This window comes from Chrysochloris asiatica, unplaced genomic scaffold, assembly GCF_000296735.1.
Source record: "Chrysochloris asiatica unplaced genomic scaffold, ChrAsi1.0 scaffold00504, whole genome shotgun sequence".
Lineage (NCBI taxonomy): Eukaryota > Metazoa > Chordata > Mammalia > Afrosoricida > Chrysochloridae > Chrysochloris > Chrysochloris asiatica.
The window spans coordinates 247,668-266,821 of NW_006409022.1; the positions used below are offsets into that span (position 1 = coordinate 247,668).

Consider the following 19,154-nt stretch of genomic DNA (forward strand, 5'->3'; position numbering starts at 1 on the left):
ATACACGATAGGATGAATGTAAAGCTAATGTTCTCCCATGTAAACTAGTACATAATTCACAATAAAACATTTAAAAAAAAAAAGAGGGAGCCTAGATCCAGAAGGTGCAGAGGAAGGTAGAATCTCCACATAGTAGTATACTGAGTAGTATTCAATCTGTCTGGACGAGGCTGATGAAAGGAGTTGGGGATAGCACTCATGTGGCACAATAATGAATAATTGCTAGGACTGTGAGGGTTGTAAAGGCAGACATATTGTAGCAAAAGAAGGGAAGTGGTTGAGTTTGCAGTCCAGGAGCGGAGGTCCCTGGGACCATCAAGTGAGAAGAGTAGAGAGCAGGACCCTACCCAGAGTAGTGACTCCAGAGATGGAGGCAGAGACAATGACGTGGAGAGATGTAGCAGCTGGGGACTCTAGACCCAGAGGTAGAGGGGCTGTGTGCTGACGACTGTGGGACAGGCTTGCAGGGTATACCCTTTGGTTGGTTGATGATGCATGGAGGGGATTGTAACCATGGCAATGAAACGATATACGATAGGATGAATGTAAAGCTAATATTCTCCCATGTAAACTATAACATAATTCACAAAACATCAAAAAAAAAAAAAAAAAAGGCATAAGTAAAGTTTCAGTCATTCCAAACAAAAAAAGAAATGATATACCTCTCAGAACAATAAATTTTCATGATACTGGTTTGGGCAATGAATTCTTAGCTATGACACCAAAAGTACAAGAGTGAGTCAAAAATTATCAGCACTCTGGTTATATTAAAATGCCCATCCACATCTGATGACAATATTGATTGTACATGTGAGATGATTCTGTCGAATAGACGAGTGATTATGTGGCAAATATTTTTTTCAAATCAGCCATGGAATAATCCATGACAGACGTGGGTTTTGAAATGTTTGTGTGAGATGGGTACTGAAACAACTCACGGAAGAGTACAAACAGAAGCGTTTGGACATCTGCAAACAACATTTGGACCGATACTTGAAGGTAAAATTATCAGTGATGAGACATCGATTCAACACTACAAGCCTGAGAGTAAATGGCAGAGTATAGAATGGAAACATCCTCAATCACCAATCAAGAAAAAGTTTAAAGGTCAACCCTCAGCTGGAAAATTGTTGCTTACAGTCTTCGGAATTCTCAAGGGCCAGTATTGGAACACTATCAGGAAAAAGGTTCAACAATCAACAGTGCTAATTACAGTGAGATGCTCATTTTAAGAGTTGAAGCCTGAACTTCAGATTAAACACAGAGAACTGTTATCCAAGGGCCTTGTGATCTTACATGACAATGCACATCCACACACCTCTGCCCACAGTGTTGACACTCTGCAAAAACTTCGTTTTGAGGTGTTAAAGCATCCTCCCTATTGTCCTGATCTTGCTCTACTGGACTTTCACCTGTTTGGGCCCCTCAAAACAGCCCTTCAAGAACGAAGATTCATCTTTCATTAGGATGTGAAGATAGTGGTGCATTCATGGCTTGCAGCTCAGCCCAAAACATTTTTAAATAAGGGAATATGAAAGCTTGTTGACAGAGGAACAAAGTGTATTGAAAAGCAGGAGATTATGTCAAAACAATGATATATTTGTCTTTTCTAAAAGTTGATTAAAATATATTCTACAGCCAGAATGTGGATTATTTTTTACTTACCCTCATATAAGTAACCCCAAGAAAAAAATTGAACAACAAAATTTAAAACTTTATACAAAGGACACTATCAGGAGAAGGAAAAGTACTGATTGGGAGAAGATATATCCAGACTATACAATGAACTCTTGCAACTCAAAACAAAAAGAAACAACCCAACTTTAAAATAAGCAAGGAATTTCTATAAATATTTCTCCAAAATATTCAAATGGCCAAAAAGCACATGAAAAGATGAGTAATATTATTCTGTAAAGAAATTCAAATAAATACTACATTGAACTATCCACTAGGATAGCGAAATCAATTTCAAAGAATGAAAACAGAAAACATGGGCTGACAAAGACGTGCAGAAATTACCCTCTGGAAGGAATCCTATGCGAAGAAACCACACTTTGCTGTGGAAAGTTTCCAGGAGTCTATTAAGTAAGAGTAAGGTTGTACGACTTATTGTAATAAAAGTTATAAATCTGTAAAAAGTTGAATTGGCAGAAATGGTGCAACATTGTTTTTGTTAAATACCATCAAGTCGATTCTGACCCATAGTGACACTGTATAGAGTTTTCAAGGAACAGCTGGTGAGCTTGAGCCGCCGATCTTGCAGTTCAAATGGCTTTGCAGTCTAGAGCATTAACCCACAGCAACACACCAGAACAAACATGTAGCTGCGTAGGCTGCTCATGTATGAGGGTGCTTCAAAAAGTTCATGGAAAAAAATAGAAGTAAGTAATTTGACTGAATTTTTCCAGAAACTTTGAGATTCCCTGTAGAAGGCCATCATGTTTGATAAAGTGTAGGAGTGTGAGAAAAAGATTAAGACCTCCAAGGAGATGGATTGGCCAAGTGGCAGCGGCAATACGCTCAAGCACAGCAACAATTAAGAGGGTGGCACAGGACCAGGCAGTGTTTTATTCTGTACATAGGGTCACTATGAGTCAGTACCAATTCAATGACACCTAACAACAACATACAACCACAAAAACCTCATAGGATTTGTTTGGTTCCTTGGTTTGGAGGGTTAAGGTATGATTATGAGATAGCCTAGTTAACTGGCCTAACAACGTGTTTAGTGCTTATTCTACCTCCTAGTTCACCGTGTAGTGCCTGGAGTCTTCAAAGTTTGCAGTCACAAGGCACAATTGTTCTCTATTCACCTGTAACAACAGAGGAAGGAGGAGTCAGGAATACGAGAAAGAAATGGGATAGGAGAAATGAAATGTGTGGTTAATTGCCTCCATAAACAGCCGTCTCCTTTTCCATGAGACCAGAACAATTAACTAGATGGTGCCTACCATTAATAAACATTCTGATCAAAGACACATGATTCATAGATTGGAAGGCTTAATATTGATAACATGTTAATCTACAGATTCAATGCAACCCCCCCCCAAATATCACTCCGATAAATAACCCCCCCCAAATTTAAAAAGTTATTCTAAGAAAAACTAGCACATGAGTACAGCAGTATCTTCAATAGCTGAAAGGTGTAAACACAATGTCCTCAATGGACGAATGGACACATGAAATGCGGCATAGCCATACAATGGAGTATTATTCAGCCGTAAAATGGAATGCTGCCACATTGTAATACAAATAAGCCCTAAAAGCATCATGTCAAGTAAAAGATGGCAAACACAGAAACGGCCCCGGTGTATATACAATTCCATTTATATGAAATATTCAGAAGAACTAAGTCCCACAGAGACAGAAAGATTAGTAGTTGCTAGGGGCTGTGGGTGGAGGGAAACGGGCAATGTCTGCTTAAGGACTACTGGGTTTCTCTTTAGAATAAGAAAATGTTCTAGAACTAGACTGTGGTGATATTTGCACAAAACTTTGGATGTACTATTAATGAAATGTGCTCTTTTGAATGGTTAAAATGTTAATTTTGCTATGTGTATTTTGCCACTGTTTTAAAAATAAAAATTAAAAAGCGATTTTTTAAAAAGATTTTATATTAGAAGATAAATGATAAAGATCTGTTGCTTTTAGACCTTGTAAAATTGTTTTAATGCATCAGCTCAGAACATAGCAAGAATTCTTATATTCTACATCAAATAAAAATGGTTCAATAAAAAGGTAGCTTTTTCCACTACACTAGATATAACTTGTTGTTGTTATGTGCCGTGGAGTCGGTTCCGACTCATAGCGACCCTATACAGGGTTTCCAAGGCTGTAAATCTTTACGGGAGCAGAAAGTCTCATCTTTCTCCCGCGGAACAGCTGGTAGTTTCGAACTGCTGACCTTGCGGTTCGCAGCCTGATTCGTAACCACTACGCTGTTAAATATAAAAGCATTATCATGAGAGTTCAATCATGTTCCATAGATTCCTGTCAACCTCATGATGAGAGAAAGAAAAGGGCTAGTTGATCCGAAGTTTGAGGAGACTTGGGAACTCCTGAGTCCATGGGCCATTGACCTAGCGCCACTGAGGGTCAATGAGGGTGAAGCATCTAGCTGATATGAAGTGCAGGGAGGTGCACAAGAATGCCCAAACTTGCAGATAGTATCCATTTGACCTAGCTTCAATGGCTTGATGACCAGAGCTTGCCTAGAGTAAGATAAAGAAATTTAAGGAAGCAACCATAAATTGCTGCAATTTGATGAATTTGATCCATACTTATGGATGCAGTAGCTTAAACTATCAAATGAGAGGGAAGGAGTCTTGACATCAAGGATCAAGCCTGTCCCCTCAGCATTCAGGGTTGATACGAATGGGCAACTTAAGACACTGGCTACCTAAAATGGGGAGACTATAAAGGCACAAAGCGGCTGGCTTACAAGTTTTCAAGAGAGAGTTTAGTTTCAGAGTGTGCAGGGGAAGACAGCATTAGCACTGAATAGTTTTCATTTTGTCTAGATGGGTCTGGTGAAAGGAGATAGGGATAGGACTCTTGATGCAATAGTAGCTGTTATCATGACTAATTGCAGCATCACAACTGTAAAGGCATAAGTTTTGTAACATCAAGGGGGGAGTAGTTATCCTTATATTCCAGGAACAGAAGACCCTAGGACCATCAAAGGAGAAGAGCATGAGCGGAATATGAGACCCTAACCAGAGAAGCAGTGACACCAGAGATAGAGGCAGAGATGACGGCATGGAGAGATGAAGCATCCGAGGAATCTAGACTCAAGGAAAGAGAAAGACTATTCACGCTGGCGGCCTTGAGGCAGGCTTGCAGAATGTGTCCTTGGGTTGTTTAAATGATTGTATATTTTGAGTGTTTCTGTGAACATAAAAAAAAAAAAAAAAAAGAGGGAATAAAAGCAAATACTATTAAATGATGCATGGAGGGGACTGTAATCATTGCAATGAAGCAAAATACGATAGGATAAGTGCAAAACCAATGTTCTCCCATGTAAACTATCACTCAATTCACAATAAAAGCTTAAAAAAAAAAAAGTATATCAGGAGCAAATGCTACTGTTTCTATAACTTTGATCTGCCAAAAAAGAGAGAAATATCTCTTTTCTTAAAGCCAGAAAAAAATAATTGAACCAAGTGCTTCCAGGTTAAATCTATTCAGTGTGAAGCAAGGTTTTGTGTAGAATAAAGGAAAATCCATTAATGAAGCATTAGCAGGGACATTATATGAAGCATCAATTATGCAAATTCCCATTAGTACTGCTTTTTTAATGAACAATTTGTTTTGGCAATTTCAGGTACATAAGAACAGACCATGTTTATAACACTCCTATGATTCACAGAATTAAACAGAGTGGTCACTAAAAAAAAACAAAACTAAAAACAGTTAAAAGAGATTTATGAGACGTAGAAATATAAAAGCAAACAAACTCTCCAGGTTTTGTCACTAAGGCCCAAGTAGAATAAATGAATTTCCTACATTGTACACACACATAAGCAAATAAAAGGTAAGAATTCCAAGAGTAGGATAGGTACACATGTTAAGACCATACAATAGACTCAGGAACTGGTGGTTGTTTTTTTGTTTGTTTGTTTGTTTTTTAGTTTAAGTTTTTTTAGCCTTTTATATTCTAGTTTGATAAAATAACAAGATTCTTGAGGAGCATCTTACTTACAGATTATTTGGCCCAGAACTGAGTGTTGGCAAAAATGACACATCAAGTGCAACAAAAAAAACCAAGAGCATTTCATTTTGCATTGTCCCCTCTATTTAAATATAGACTCACTTCATACTGACTTTAGAAACTAAATGATTTTGAGAAATTGAGTAAAATAATGGTTATAGTACCTGTAATCCGACTTAATTTTTAAAACTGTAACATTTAAAAATAAATACTCACCTTGAGTATTCCTGGTAATTTCACTCTTTTCCATTCCCATACCCTCCCCACACTCCTGGCCTCATCGCCAATCCAACACCAAAAGTAAAAAGGGAAATTTTAAAAATAACAAAATTGGCAAATGTGAATTCTTTAAAAGAAATCATTATGGGGAAGATTTTTAGTCCTGTGGCTTTATTACTGTCTTAATATTTGATTTTTTAAAATATTCTCCAGAAATTTTTTAAATAAAAGTTTTATTGGAGAAAAAGAAAACCACCACGTACACAGAGAAAAAGAGCACAAAAATTCAATTGATACAGTACAACTGAAAGTCACAATTATCCAATATTGCTTGCAATTACTTTTCAATGTCATAAAGAGCTCCCCCTCAACTTGCTTTTTAATATTCTTGCCAATTTTTAGCTGAAACAACATCAAGTTTTCAAAAAATTATGAGCCTTAGGGAAGGGACCTGTTTTTAAGATAATGAAGGTAAGCGACATCAAATTTCTCTTAACTACTGAGTCTTGCATAATAGTCTACACATCTCAGAGACCATCAAAGATGAGTTAAAACACTGATGTAGATGGTCCAGTATGATGGAAAGGAAAATGTAACAGCTACACTTCCTTGTCAGATGAGTTATGACAGGGAGGAGCTGAAAAAAATACAGACAATGGCTGCTCAAAATAAATTTGGAAGGAATGCTAAATACCACATATAGCTAGACAACAGTGTACAAATATATGCAAACAGAAACAGGCAACATTTTAAAAATAGCTGGCCACAGGAGGGGTATGAGAACGCAAGAACACAATCAATGGGAGACATAAAGTCAAAAGTATCCTCAGTTGAAGGTTAGGACCTAGGAGTTTTTCTTAATGGCTCCAAACAGGCAAGAAAATACACTGTTGAAAAAACATTGAAATAGTTCTACTTTTAAAAGAAAAAAAAAATTCTGTGTCTCCTTCAAGATCAATTCCCTGCAAAGGTTCAGGGTAAAACAAACACACAAGTAATCCTTCTCCCCAAATAAACAAAACAAAAAAAAAACACTGGTGATAGAGAGAAGCCTTTTACACAAATGATCAACAGCAAGAATACTTTTGCTATTTTCAATGTATGATCAATCCTGGGACATTCTCCTGAAAAGTGTCCAGTGGCTATGAGAACTCTTAAAGCAATTTTGAATGGAAGAGGATCAGTATGACACAGAAGTTGAAATCCCTAAGTAAATGGTCTGCAGGGAAAATGAGGGAAGACTTTTATATCAAGGGTTTATTTACCAAAAAAGAGGAGAGCTGGGATGCTTCCAAAAACACTTTTGTAGAGAAAACAGGAATGCTAAGTCCTAGGAAGCCTGTGGCAATCTATAATTGGTCCCAGTTAAGATAAAACTGTTCCAAACAACATTAGAGTCTAAGGTAAGCTGAGAAGTAGTTGATGGATTTCTGCTCCGGTAATAGTTTACAAAATGTGTTGAATATGGTCTCTTTTGCAAAATTCATATTGTATTCATTTAATTAATATATATATTTTTTAAATTGGATTTCTTGTCTATGATGTCCCTCTAGTACAAGTGATCAGCAATCTTATACTTCAGCTATTTTTATAAGTACCTGTTAATCAACACAGTTAAATTCAGGTCTAAGCCATATACACACATCCCATACTCATAAATGGGAAATTTTTAGGATGTGTATATTACAAAATAGTACGTTAAGCAATTGTCCCCCTATACTTGAAAACTTGTTTCCAAATAAGTTTTTTAAAAAAACAGAAAAACAAAAAAAATCCCTTTCACTGTAACAGAACATTACCTAGTAAAATATCAATATCTATGACAACTTATTTTTTCTTTTCAAGGGAAATCACAAAACAGGTGAACAACCAAGTCCAGGGTGGTTTTTCTATTTTGATAAATACATCCAGAACTCTGTACAGTAAATAAAGTTTGCATGCAGTTTAAGTATCTTTAAATGACATATTAAGCAAATAAATCTTTTGCTTCATCATTATGGTGTATAAGAATTCCCTCCCCGCCCTTTTTTAATAATCACAGGGACCTCTTCCTCAGTTCCAAAGAGGAATCATGAAGACCAGGTACTTTCTTAAGCATTTTCTGCACATCATACTAAATAACATGCAAAGAGTTCAACAACATTCTTCTTAAAGGTAAGTATTAACTCTTTAAATGGGCATGTTAACCACTGAAAAATCCACGCAACTATTTCCATTACATTGTTTCATTTGGTCATCGGTAGTATAAAAGAAGTCAAATAATACAGGGTGGTCAACATGTTAAGTTTATCCACTGCATATGACACCAATGTTTGAAGGCCAACATTTTATGCAATATAGTTGTACTGGTTTGGATTTTCTTTGTCTCTTTCCATGTAGTCCCTATCAATTAAGGATTCTATTCTCTTCTTAAGATCAGCAGGCTGTAAAAGAAGACAAATTTTCAATGCAAAGCTCATAATCGTTGAGTCAATCTCATTTGTTAATATCCAATAAAAACACATTTTTAATAAGATTTGGCTCACTGAATATTTTCCAATTAACTCCAGCTTGCTTAACAAATAACAAACTGTACTGGATTTAATGTATTATACTGCTTTCATTTTTTAAAGAGAAAAGTATAATGAAAATTAACCAAGATAATAAAAGGCTTTTGTACTATATAGAAAGCATACATCATACTGTACCATCCTTGTCATACTGTGTTATGATACTCAAACTTTCTATCACTTTTCTGTTTTAAAATGTTCTTCTCAGAACCAGATACTCTCTACAGAATTAAATACAAAAGATTAATTTACAACTTCACAGGGGGAACATAGAGTTTAAGAAACAATGCTATTAGGTTTGACAAGATAATCTGAGAAGACAAGTAGATCTCTACTTTAGGCAAAACTTTGTTCTCAAAGTTAAGGTGCCATTCTATCAGTTAAATAAATAATGTTTTGGGAACCATCACTATTTAAAAAAATACTGCAACAAATAATTTATAGTATTCTTTTAAATAATGAATTATCATGTCAAGTTCAGAACTTCCTTTGATATTCTACATCATACTTGTGGTCTAAAGATCAAGAAAGCTCACAGATAATCTTCATGAGCACATTTTAGTTCTGAAATAGCAGGATTCACTCTATGCCCACTATCTAGCTTATAAAAATATAACAACCTTGTTTTTCAGTAGACTTTTTCAGAATATGTAAAAAGGTCACTTGATCAAGAGTTTTGAAAAGGGAAATTAGTCTTGAAAGGACAGTCAAAATTTTAGCCATAATTTTATTCATTAATCCTAAACCTTGACAGTGTAGTGGTTACAAGTTGGACTGCTAACCAAAGGTCAGCATTTCTAATCTACCAGCTGATCCATGGGAGAATGAGGAGGCTTTCTGCTCCTGTAGATTTACAACCTTGGAAATTTACAACCCTATACAGGGTTGCTGAGTTGGAACTGACTAGAAGCACACAATCAATCCTGAGCCTTGGAAATCAAATTAATTTCTAGTAATTATGGTGAAAGACCTAGACTATCAGCACAACAATCATTATAGTAATCCCATAACTTTCAAAGATTAGCGATCTTTTTCTCTGGCTTGAGAAAAAGCGCTTATGAGACAGTATGAGAGTGAGAGTGTAGCAATGAGATAGTACTAAATTTCAAGAAATCCAAACTTTATTAAGTTTCAAAGAAATACTAACTTGCATAACTGATAAATACTGAGTATTTAGTATTTACAAGGCACAGTGCTTTTTAATTTTACATGCATGATCTCATTTAAGCTTCATTATTATATTTTAGGAGACCTGGTGTGGCACTGTGGGTTAATGCGCCAGACTGCAAAGTCGTTTGAACTTCAAGGTTGGTGGTTCAAGCTCACCAGCTGCTCCTTGGAAACCCTATACAGGGTTGCTATGGGTTGGAATTGACTCGACAGCACTGAACAACATTATATTTTAGGAGTCCTGATGTGGTACTGTAGGATAAAGCACTGGACAGCAATGTCTGTTTGAATCACACAAGTCAGTGGTTCAAACTCACCAGCCACTCCTTGGAAACCCTATACAGGGTTGCTATTAGTTGGAACCGACTCAAATGCACTTAACAGCAACAACAAATTATATTTCACCTCATTTTACAAAAGAGGAAATATGTTCAGCAAAAAGTAATTCACCTAAGCTTAAACATATTGAGGGAGTCCTGGTGTGATGCTGTGGGTTAATGCACCACACTGCAAAGCCCCAGTTTTAACTGCAAGGTCGGTGGATCAAGCTCACCCGTGGCTCCTCGGAAACCCTATACAGGGTCGCGATGGGTTGGAACCAACTCGATGGCACTTAACAACAACAAACCTATTGAGGGCCCAAATAGCCCAAATAGCCAGGAGCTATCCATGCCTGGTATCTACCATCACAAGGAGTTGGAAATCTTCTAAAACTTGAAAACAAGTGCAATACCACATTAAATTTATTACTGGGCAGTACACTGGAACATGTCTATCAACAACCAATGTCAGTTTACCGTAACTTGTCACTAACCTTTTTATAAAGATGTATACAATTTTTAATAGACACATACATGAGGGGGCTTCAAAAAATTTCATTATCTTTCAGTTCCACTGTTCTACAAACTTTCTGATACTCTCTCATATATGCTAGATAATATATGTTATTATATACTACACATATTACTTATATAAACTAAACAGAAGATGCAATTCAATTCAAAATATCCAAATCTGTCAAATACCACAGTATTTCAAGGAGTTATCAACAACAAGTTTGAAAAACCTCAGACTCATTTTAGCAGCTGCTTTTAGGTATTATGAATTGTTTTCCTCTTTTGTCATGGCCACCTGCAGATTTCTTTTGGGATCCTATGCAAGGTCATAGGAAATTAAAACATTTGTTCCTAATACTTGGATCTGTTTGTAAGCTTTGTATATCAAAGTGGAATGTATTCTCTTTCATCCATAAAAAACTCAGTATGTACATAAAATACCTACCTTCACAGGAAATTTCAACTGGTTGTAAACTTCTGAAACAAGAAGATTGTGGCTAAGTGTCTTCCGCATTTTCATAATTCGAACAATTGCAGCATCGATTTGATACTGTCTATCTTGAAATACTCTTTCTGTAGTGCTTGCTTGTTCCTCCACCTAAAACAAACAAAAAGTCTTAAAGAATTGCACCTGAAAACTTTAAACTTGATTACTTACACAAATTGTGCATCTTAGGGACATGGAGCTATTTATGCCTAAAATATGTGGAATTCTCTAAATGGGACGTGATGAATACACATGGAGACAGAAAAATCTCTACAAATGCAAATCTTTTTCATCCATTAATTATACTGTCCTACATTGATAAAGATGATTCCATTATCATTTAAGAAAAAAACACAATTTTTGATTTACCTTTCTAGAAAGAGAGATGGTTAATAAGGAACTTAACATTTTCTTTTATTCTGTCCTCAAAATCTTCTAAGTGTGTGTTAGTCACAAGAAGTTGTTGGCCACATTTCTGTATGACAGTTGATCTGACTCAAAGTGTGGCACTAACTAGCCAAACTTATTAAAGAGTCAAACTCTTATACAAATTTTGAATTAGAAAACAGTGATCTGTTAAGATCAATTAGAAATGCTTACATTTGCTCCAAGTCTTAGAAAAATTAAGATGCTTAGGAATTAGCTTACCAATCCTTCATGCTAAAGTAAAAATGCTCTTTATCTTTAATAATTAAGTTTAAAAGAATAGTTTGGACTTTTTGTAGTCAGTTTCTTTCTGGTACACAGCAATCTTTTAAGGGATTACTTGATGCGTACGTGAAAAACACGGGAACTGCCTAAGGATACCGAACCGTCTTACATTAAAACTTGTTCTCAAGTAATGCATTACAGTTTGATTTCAGTTACTGGGTTTCCTTAATAAAAATTTTTTATAAAACCAAGTAGCAAAAACAAAACATTCACCTTCCCCATTAACCAAAGAAATATGAACTAAATCATTCAGATTTCTCAACTAGCAAGTTAGCAAGAATTACACTATGTAAGAACATCTTTAGGGTTGGCGAGGGCCCAGTAAGATAGGCACTTACGTGCTGTTGGATGACACTTCAACTGAAACACAATATGGCATTATGTATTAAAACTCTTAAAATGTTCACTCCATTTGCCCCAAATAATCTACTTCCATGAATTTATCATCAGGGAATGATTGGAAAGATTAAGATTTAGGTCCAAAGGTATTTCCTGAAGTTCTATTTACAGTACTAAAAAAAACTAAAGAACTGCCCAACATGGGACAGCAGCTGAATAAATCACAACATAACCACATATATGAAGGGGCTTCAAAAACAATTATGGAAAAATTTCATTATTTTTCATTCAATTTTTCCATGAAATTTTTGAAGCTCCCTCAAACACACACACAAAAATTATGTAGACTTTTGTCATTTTCTGAGAACATTTAATGACTTGAAAAATCATTTAGATTTACTGTTAAATGAAAAATGCAGAGGAAAAGAACTATGTTGATAGTCACCCCTCAAAAATCACAGAATGAAATACTGACATAAATTAAGCCAAATATGTGCATTTGTTGTTAAGAGCCATCAAGTTGGTTCTGAGTCATAGAGAACCTGCATAAGATTTCCAAGGAGCAGCTGGTGGATCTGAACCACCAACCTTGTGATTAATAGTCCAGTGCTTATCCCATAGTGCCACCCCAGGAGTCCAAACATGCGCATAGAAAACATTAATGATAGTGGTAATATTATGCATATTTAACAGGTAATTTCAGTGTATTAGAACTGCCAAAATACAAACAGATGGGCATTGGAGGAAGTACAGCCAGAATCCTCCTCAGAAGCCAGATGGCCAAACTTTGTCTCTCATATTTTGGATATATTATCAGGAAGGACCAGTCACTGGAGAAGGATCTCATGTTTGGTAAAGTGGAGGGTTGGAAAAAAAGAGGAAGATCCCCAACGAGATCAACTGGCACAACGGCAGCAGCGATATTTATGAGGTTGGTCTAGGACTGGGCAGTGTTTTGTTCTGTTGTGCACAGGGTCACTATGAGTCAGTGTCAACTCAATGGCATCTAACAACAACAAGGAATGAGAGAAAGCAAAAGAAATACCGTTTCTTTCATTTGGATTTGATTGATCTTTATCCTGAAAAGTTTGTGTTTGAAATCATCATTACAAATGAACTTGTCACCATCTTCAATATCCTTGCCCTTTGGATTTTTTGCCAGAACTCTAGCTTTGCCACAAGCCAATGACTGCAGAGTTCTTCTTAACTCTCCATCCTCTGAAGAAGAAATAGCAGTTATTTGTTACAGTTCATTAATATGCATAGCTACATTCAAACTCAATCTAATTTCTACCCCATCCTTCTATATTAAAACTATTTCTTAATTTACCCAGGAGTCCTGGTGTGGTGCTATAGGATAAGCACTGGACTGTTAACCATAAGGTTGGCAGATCAAACCTACCAGCTACTCCTTGGAAACCCTATACAGAGTAGCCGTGAGTCAGAATCGACTCGATGGCTCTTAAAGACAACAATTTCCCCAAGGTTATCAACAACTTCTTTGCTCTATCCACTTGCTTTTTTCTTAGTTACCCTTTTTTAAGCAGGGGTGGGGAACCTTTTTTCTGCCAAAATTTATTAACATCGTTCACACACTATACAAAATTATCAACTTAAAAATTAGCCAGCTATATTTGGTCAAACAATTTAACTAACTCACCCTAATGTGATGTGGTTGGAGACCCAGTGTGTCATTTGTTAGATTTTCCTGCTAGATTTTCCAGGCTCTCCATGATCTTGCTCAATACATCTTACTTACCAAAAATCACTTCTCATTCTATGCTACAGTTAAACTCTTCAAGTTTTCTCCCAATCTTTCTCCTTGCTACTTTCACCTTCTCCCTCATTATTCATGAAGGCTTTCCCAACTAACTGTGCCATTCTACAGTGACCTCTTTCTTGCTTCATCAAGCTTTTAACACTTTTATTCAGTATCACAGATTGGTACTTAATTGTTTTCAAATTATTTCAAATGTTATTTCCTTATTTTCCCCTGGACACATTAAGAATACTAAGGAGAGAGATTATTTCTTTGCACCCCCAGAGCTCTTAGCATAGTGGTGTGTACACGTGTTGCTATTAAGTGCCATTGAATGAGTTCATAGCGACCCAGTATAAGGTTTCCGAGGAGCAGTTGGTAAGCTTGAACAACCGACCTTGCAGTTCATATGGGCCTTGTAGTCCAGCTCATTCATTAACCCACAGCGCCACACACATAATAGATATTTAATAATGCTTGATTCAACACAAACCTATTCCGGTAGCTTGCTTGATCTCTTCTAAACTGAACTCTTCTCCTTCATTAAACATTAGCAGCACCAGTGTTTGAAAAAGAGAGACCTGGAGTTCTTTTTTACCCTGTTAGAGTAAGAGCAGTGCTTAGTCACCAGTTTGGTTTTTTTTAAAGACATGAAAAATAAATCAAATGACTAATCTCTTAAAAGAAACGCATTTTCCAATTAGTGGATTTAGAAACATGGATTAACATTATCCAGAAAAGCCACCTGAGGTGGTAATACATTATGTTCAGTGTAGGGTTTAAATGTGATCCTACCTAAAACAAGGGGAAAGATTAGGCGACCTTTTTTACAGGTCATTTTTTTTAAACCTTATAATTAAAGCAGAACAAAGTAATGCAATTAATAACTCAGTTCTATGTGTCATTAAAGATATTTATAACTAGCAACAAGGAATCACTATTTTGAATGTAGTTTCACTTCTTTGATGCGGGATTAATCATTAAGTGCTGCAACAGGAGTGTTCTGAAATTAGATATGGGCACTGTTCCCCTTAACTCCCACTCTTCTAGTTTCTCTTTCCCAGATACAGTAAAATAAGTTTCTCGTCAAGAAGTGATAGTGCAAATTCTGCGTCCACAGGTTGGGAAAAGGGTTATTATTTTTGGATCCACAGTAGGGTCAAGTCACTCTGGAGATCATCACATTGTTAAAATATACTTAAAACCCATACAAAGCTGTGACAAAGTATCACTATATTATGCAAGTACTTAGGATCAATTTATAAAACAATAACTTACACATTCCACATTCAAGTTAAGAGATGTGGTATCAATCTTAAAGACGAAGATGAAAATGAAATGCTGTTAACATCTACTTACCTCTTTAAATTCTGCTTTTAGTACACAGTGTCCAAGAGTTGACTGCCACTGAAGTTTCCGGCCACTATGTTTGCCTAGGTAGAATGTCTTAAAAATCTCCTGAAGTTTTACCATCTAAAGTACATGAAATAAAGCTTTATATAAGCCAGTTGTTGTTGTTGTTGTTGTTATGAGTCGTGGAGTCAGTTCTGACTCATAGCAACCCTGTACAGGGTTTCCGAGACTATAAATCTTTATGGGAGTAGAAAGCCTCATCTTTCTCTCATGGAGCAGCTGGTAGTTTCGAACTGCTGACCTTGAGGTTTGCAGCCTGATTCATAACCACTACGCTACCAGAGCTCCTTTATAAAAGCCAGTACAACTCTTCAAATCACCTCATGTATACTTCTAAGGAGCCCTGTTGGTGTTGTAGGGTAAAAGATGAACTCATAACTGCAAGGTCAGCAGTTCGAGTCCTGGTGTGGCACCGTATGATAAGTATTGCACTGCTAACTGCAAGGTAGGCAATTCAATTCCACCACTCCTCTGAAAACCTATACAGGCTAGCTATGAGTTGGTAACTGACTCATGAATTGGCACTTAATGACAACATATTCAGTAGTCCTCTGATCACTTTGATATAAGGTTATGATCTCCCAGACACCAAATCTAATAGCATAATATTTTTTTAACATTTTTATTATGAATTGAGTGATAGTTTGCACGATAAAACATCGGTTTTATACTAGATTCATTGCAATGATTACAATCCCCTCTCTATGCATCATCATTCAGCAGTAAGCATAACACTTTCTGATCTCTGCAACATTTAATCACCTGCTTTCTTTTAAAAAGAAAAAAAAAAACCTTTTCATTGTGAATTTAGTGAAGGTTTACAAAGGTCATCAATTTTACATTCAACAAATCATTCACTTCATTTCATCTCAATGACTGCAATCCCCTCAATGCATTATCACTTATCCGACTTGCGCACTGTTTCTTGTTTCCATTCCTCCTCCTTTCCCAAACCCTTCTTAATTTAACTTGATCCTTGGGTAGATGCTGCCCTTTTGATCTTGAATGGTTGCCATTCTATGGTGTGCTTACCTTACTAGCATAGTTGTTTTCCTAATAGACCTAGCTGAAAATTGAGACAAGCAATAGATAGGTTTAGTTCCAGACTTGAAGGGTAACCAAAAGGGGGCCTGGGATTCCACCAGTTTCCATCTAACCAGTAAGCCTGATCTTTTTTATGATTCTGAGTTTTGTTCCACATTTCCCCCCACTCTATCCAGGACCTTCTAATGTGATCCCTTTTCAGGGCAGTTGTAATTACCCACTTTTGAAACCTAAACTCCCAGTGGTTTTTGTACCTATGAATTTCCATATCTTACCAATGTTTCTGTTAAATAAATGTGAATCTTCTGCAAAGTTCTAAGTCCTTTTTACTTCCTGTTCTCTGTATTCTCCCTCAATTAGTTCTTCTACTGGTTGGGCTTCCATAACCTTCACCACAGAGGACTCTTAGTAACTAATTTTCTGTCTTACCCTCTTTTCTAGGCTTCAGTATCAAGTAAGAAATTTTACCAGGAGTTTGGACATATTTATTCAGGTTCCCAAGGAGCTCTGGTAGAATAGTGGTTATGAGTCAGGTTGCTAATCTTACAGTCAGCAGTTTGAAACTACCAGCGGTTCCACGGGAGAAAGATGAGGTTTTCTGCCTCCATAAAGATTTCCAGCCTCGGAAACCCTACACACCACCACTTAGGCACCCATCATTCAGAAACCCACCCCTATGTGACTCATGGGCAAGAATTTTTTAAAGTGAAGGGGAAATGAAAGAAGAGCCAGGGAAATTAGTCCTGAATCCAGAAACTTGGCATCATTAGCTATGCTTGAAACTAAACAGGGACATATAAGAAGAAAATATTAAATATCTGGGACCTGGTATTGATGTGTTTATTAATATAAACCTTTAAAAGGTTATCTACAATTTTTAAATGACAGGTAAAATGAAATGTCATGTACTTCTACGACTTTTACTCGAAGTCCTAACCAGTAAATCTTACCTCTGGTGGTAAATGAACTTCCATAGGCACATATGTTGGCCAATAACCCATTGTTAGGATATTCACAGTTAATTCAATATTCCCAGGTACATTCTGGTTCTGCATATACTATAAGAAAACCAACATACACACTGAGATATTAAAATAAAAGTGCATACTGTTTATATCATAACAATGATCCATGTAAGAATTTCTCCCTTATAAAAATTACATGCAAGTACTGATCATCCTTAAAACAAAAGACAGCTATTAAGAGGATTATAAATGAAGACTGTATTAAATGCAGGAATAATGGCACAGGAATCACATGGCCTCATTACAAGTGCTATCAATTTAAGTAATTTCTTACATACAGCTGGCCTGTTATAGAATTTCTTCTCCATTATATTCCCCATACCACCGACAGTCCCCACCTTTGGAGACCCCTATGTGGCTTGGAACACCTGATAACAACCCCCATTCCTCACCCCACCAGCCAGCCCAAGTCTCCGGTTTTTCACTTGCTCCACTGCCTGTTTGCAGGGAATAACCTGAAGTAGGGAAAGAAGAAGAGGGGGAAAGGGCAAAGCAGATAAATCCTATCTGTAGCTACCATATGGACCCATGATCATACTAAGTCTGACCTTTCTCTTGAATATTTCACTCTCATTTCCCACCTCAGAAATATAGTGGCATATAAAGTCACCAGAATCCTCAGAAAAGAAAATCTAACGTACTACCAACTATTGTCTGGTCTTACATTTTTTAAAACTATTTTCTATTTACATGTTCAAAACTGTGGGTCTAGCTTTTCATTCTCAATGTCCCCAAATGCCTTTGACAACCACTTTTTACCATCTCTCCTCCCTCCTCATTGCCACCTTTGAACATGCAAATCACCAACAGTGATCAGATTCTGGGGAAAGCCTTATTCCAACTATCTAGCTACAAACTTTACTTATACTGACTTTCAGCTCAGTACACCTTTTTTTAAATTTTTGTGTTCATTAGTAATTAATCCTGAAGTAAAAAATACTTACATTCCATTGGACATTTTTCTCTGAACTGTGAATACCAGCTAAGTTGCTACAATGTATTTGCAACCAATACACATTTCTATTTATCCACTTCAGTATAAACCACAAGAAGTTAACTAAATATATTTTTAAGTTCAAGGAATTAAGTAAGAGTTTAACTCACTTTTACCTGTTTGAACTGTATCATGATGTCTTTAGAAAGTTCCATGTCTTTAAACATTCCTTCAAGTTTGCTGGTGAAAGCAGCTCCACATTCTATTAAAGACATTGAAAATAATTTTTTAAAGTGGTAAAAAAACAAAAACAAAAAACCCCCAAGAATTTAAAACTAAAAACATGGCAAGTTAAAATTACTTTAGCATAATTATCAATTAACTATTCATAAGAATAAAAAGAAATCCTTACCCCAAAGTTTATGCCCCACTAATTCAAATTACTTAATCCAAAGGCGCTCTGGTAGCGTAGTGGTTACGAGTTGGGCTGCCAACCTCAAGGTCAGCAGTTCGAAACTACCAGTGGTTCCACATGAGAAAGATGAGGCTTTCTGCTCCCGTAAAGATTTACAGCCTTAGAAACCCTGTGACTCCTAGATACTTACCAACTACCAACATAGTAACTTTATTTACTATTTAAGCATAAGATAAATGGGAAACTTTAAAAAACAACAGGAAAAAAAACAGTTCCTCCTCAGTGATACAAGAAGCTGAATGGAAACTGAACAAACATTTTCCCTCAGAAATCTATATTAAGAAACAAAAAGAAGGGGAAACATACCATGTTTAAGCTTGGACAGCATTGATTTTTCAGCATCTACAGATGCACTCTTCCCAACTAGCAAGCGCTTGGCTAAATCTTTCTTATAAAAGGCCTCAAAAACGTCTTTGCCTATATTAAATAATAAAACATGATTCCCGTAATATTCCAATGAAAAAGTTCTGCTGACAAAACTGC

At 36.3% G+C, this 19,154-nt stretch overlaps 1 protein-coding gene across 2 annotated transcripts in view; it reads right to left on the reverse strand.

Annotated features, from left to right (window-relative positions):
* Window positions 1–8,256: 8,256 nt before the first annotated feature.
* CUL4B (cullin 4B) overlaps window positions 8,257–19,154 on the reverse strand; it is a 46,696-nt gene continuing 35,798 nt past the window's right edge. For both annotated transcript variants that reach the window (XM_006877472.1, XM_006877473.1), the window contains exons 13-20: window positions 18,978–19,088; window positions 18,373–18,458; window positions 17,188–17,295; window positions 15,140–15,253; window positions 14,274–14,379; window positions 13,067–13,239; window positions 10,930–11,082; window positions 8,257–8,352 (exon numbers count right to left, since the gene is read on the reverse strand). In XM_006877472.1, coding sequence (XP_006877534.1) covers window positions 8,257–8,352; window positions 10,930–11,082; window positions 13,067–13,239; window positions 14,274–14,379; window positions 15,140–15,253; window positions 17,188–17,295; window positions 18,373–18,458; window positions 18,978–19,088 — 947 coding nt within the window. The remainder of the gene's footprint in view (window positions 8,353–10,929; window positions 11,083–13,066; window positions 13,240–14,273; window positions 14,380–15,139; window positions 15,254–17,187; window positions 17,296–18,372; window positions 18,459–18,977; window positions 19,089–19,154) is intronic.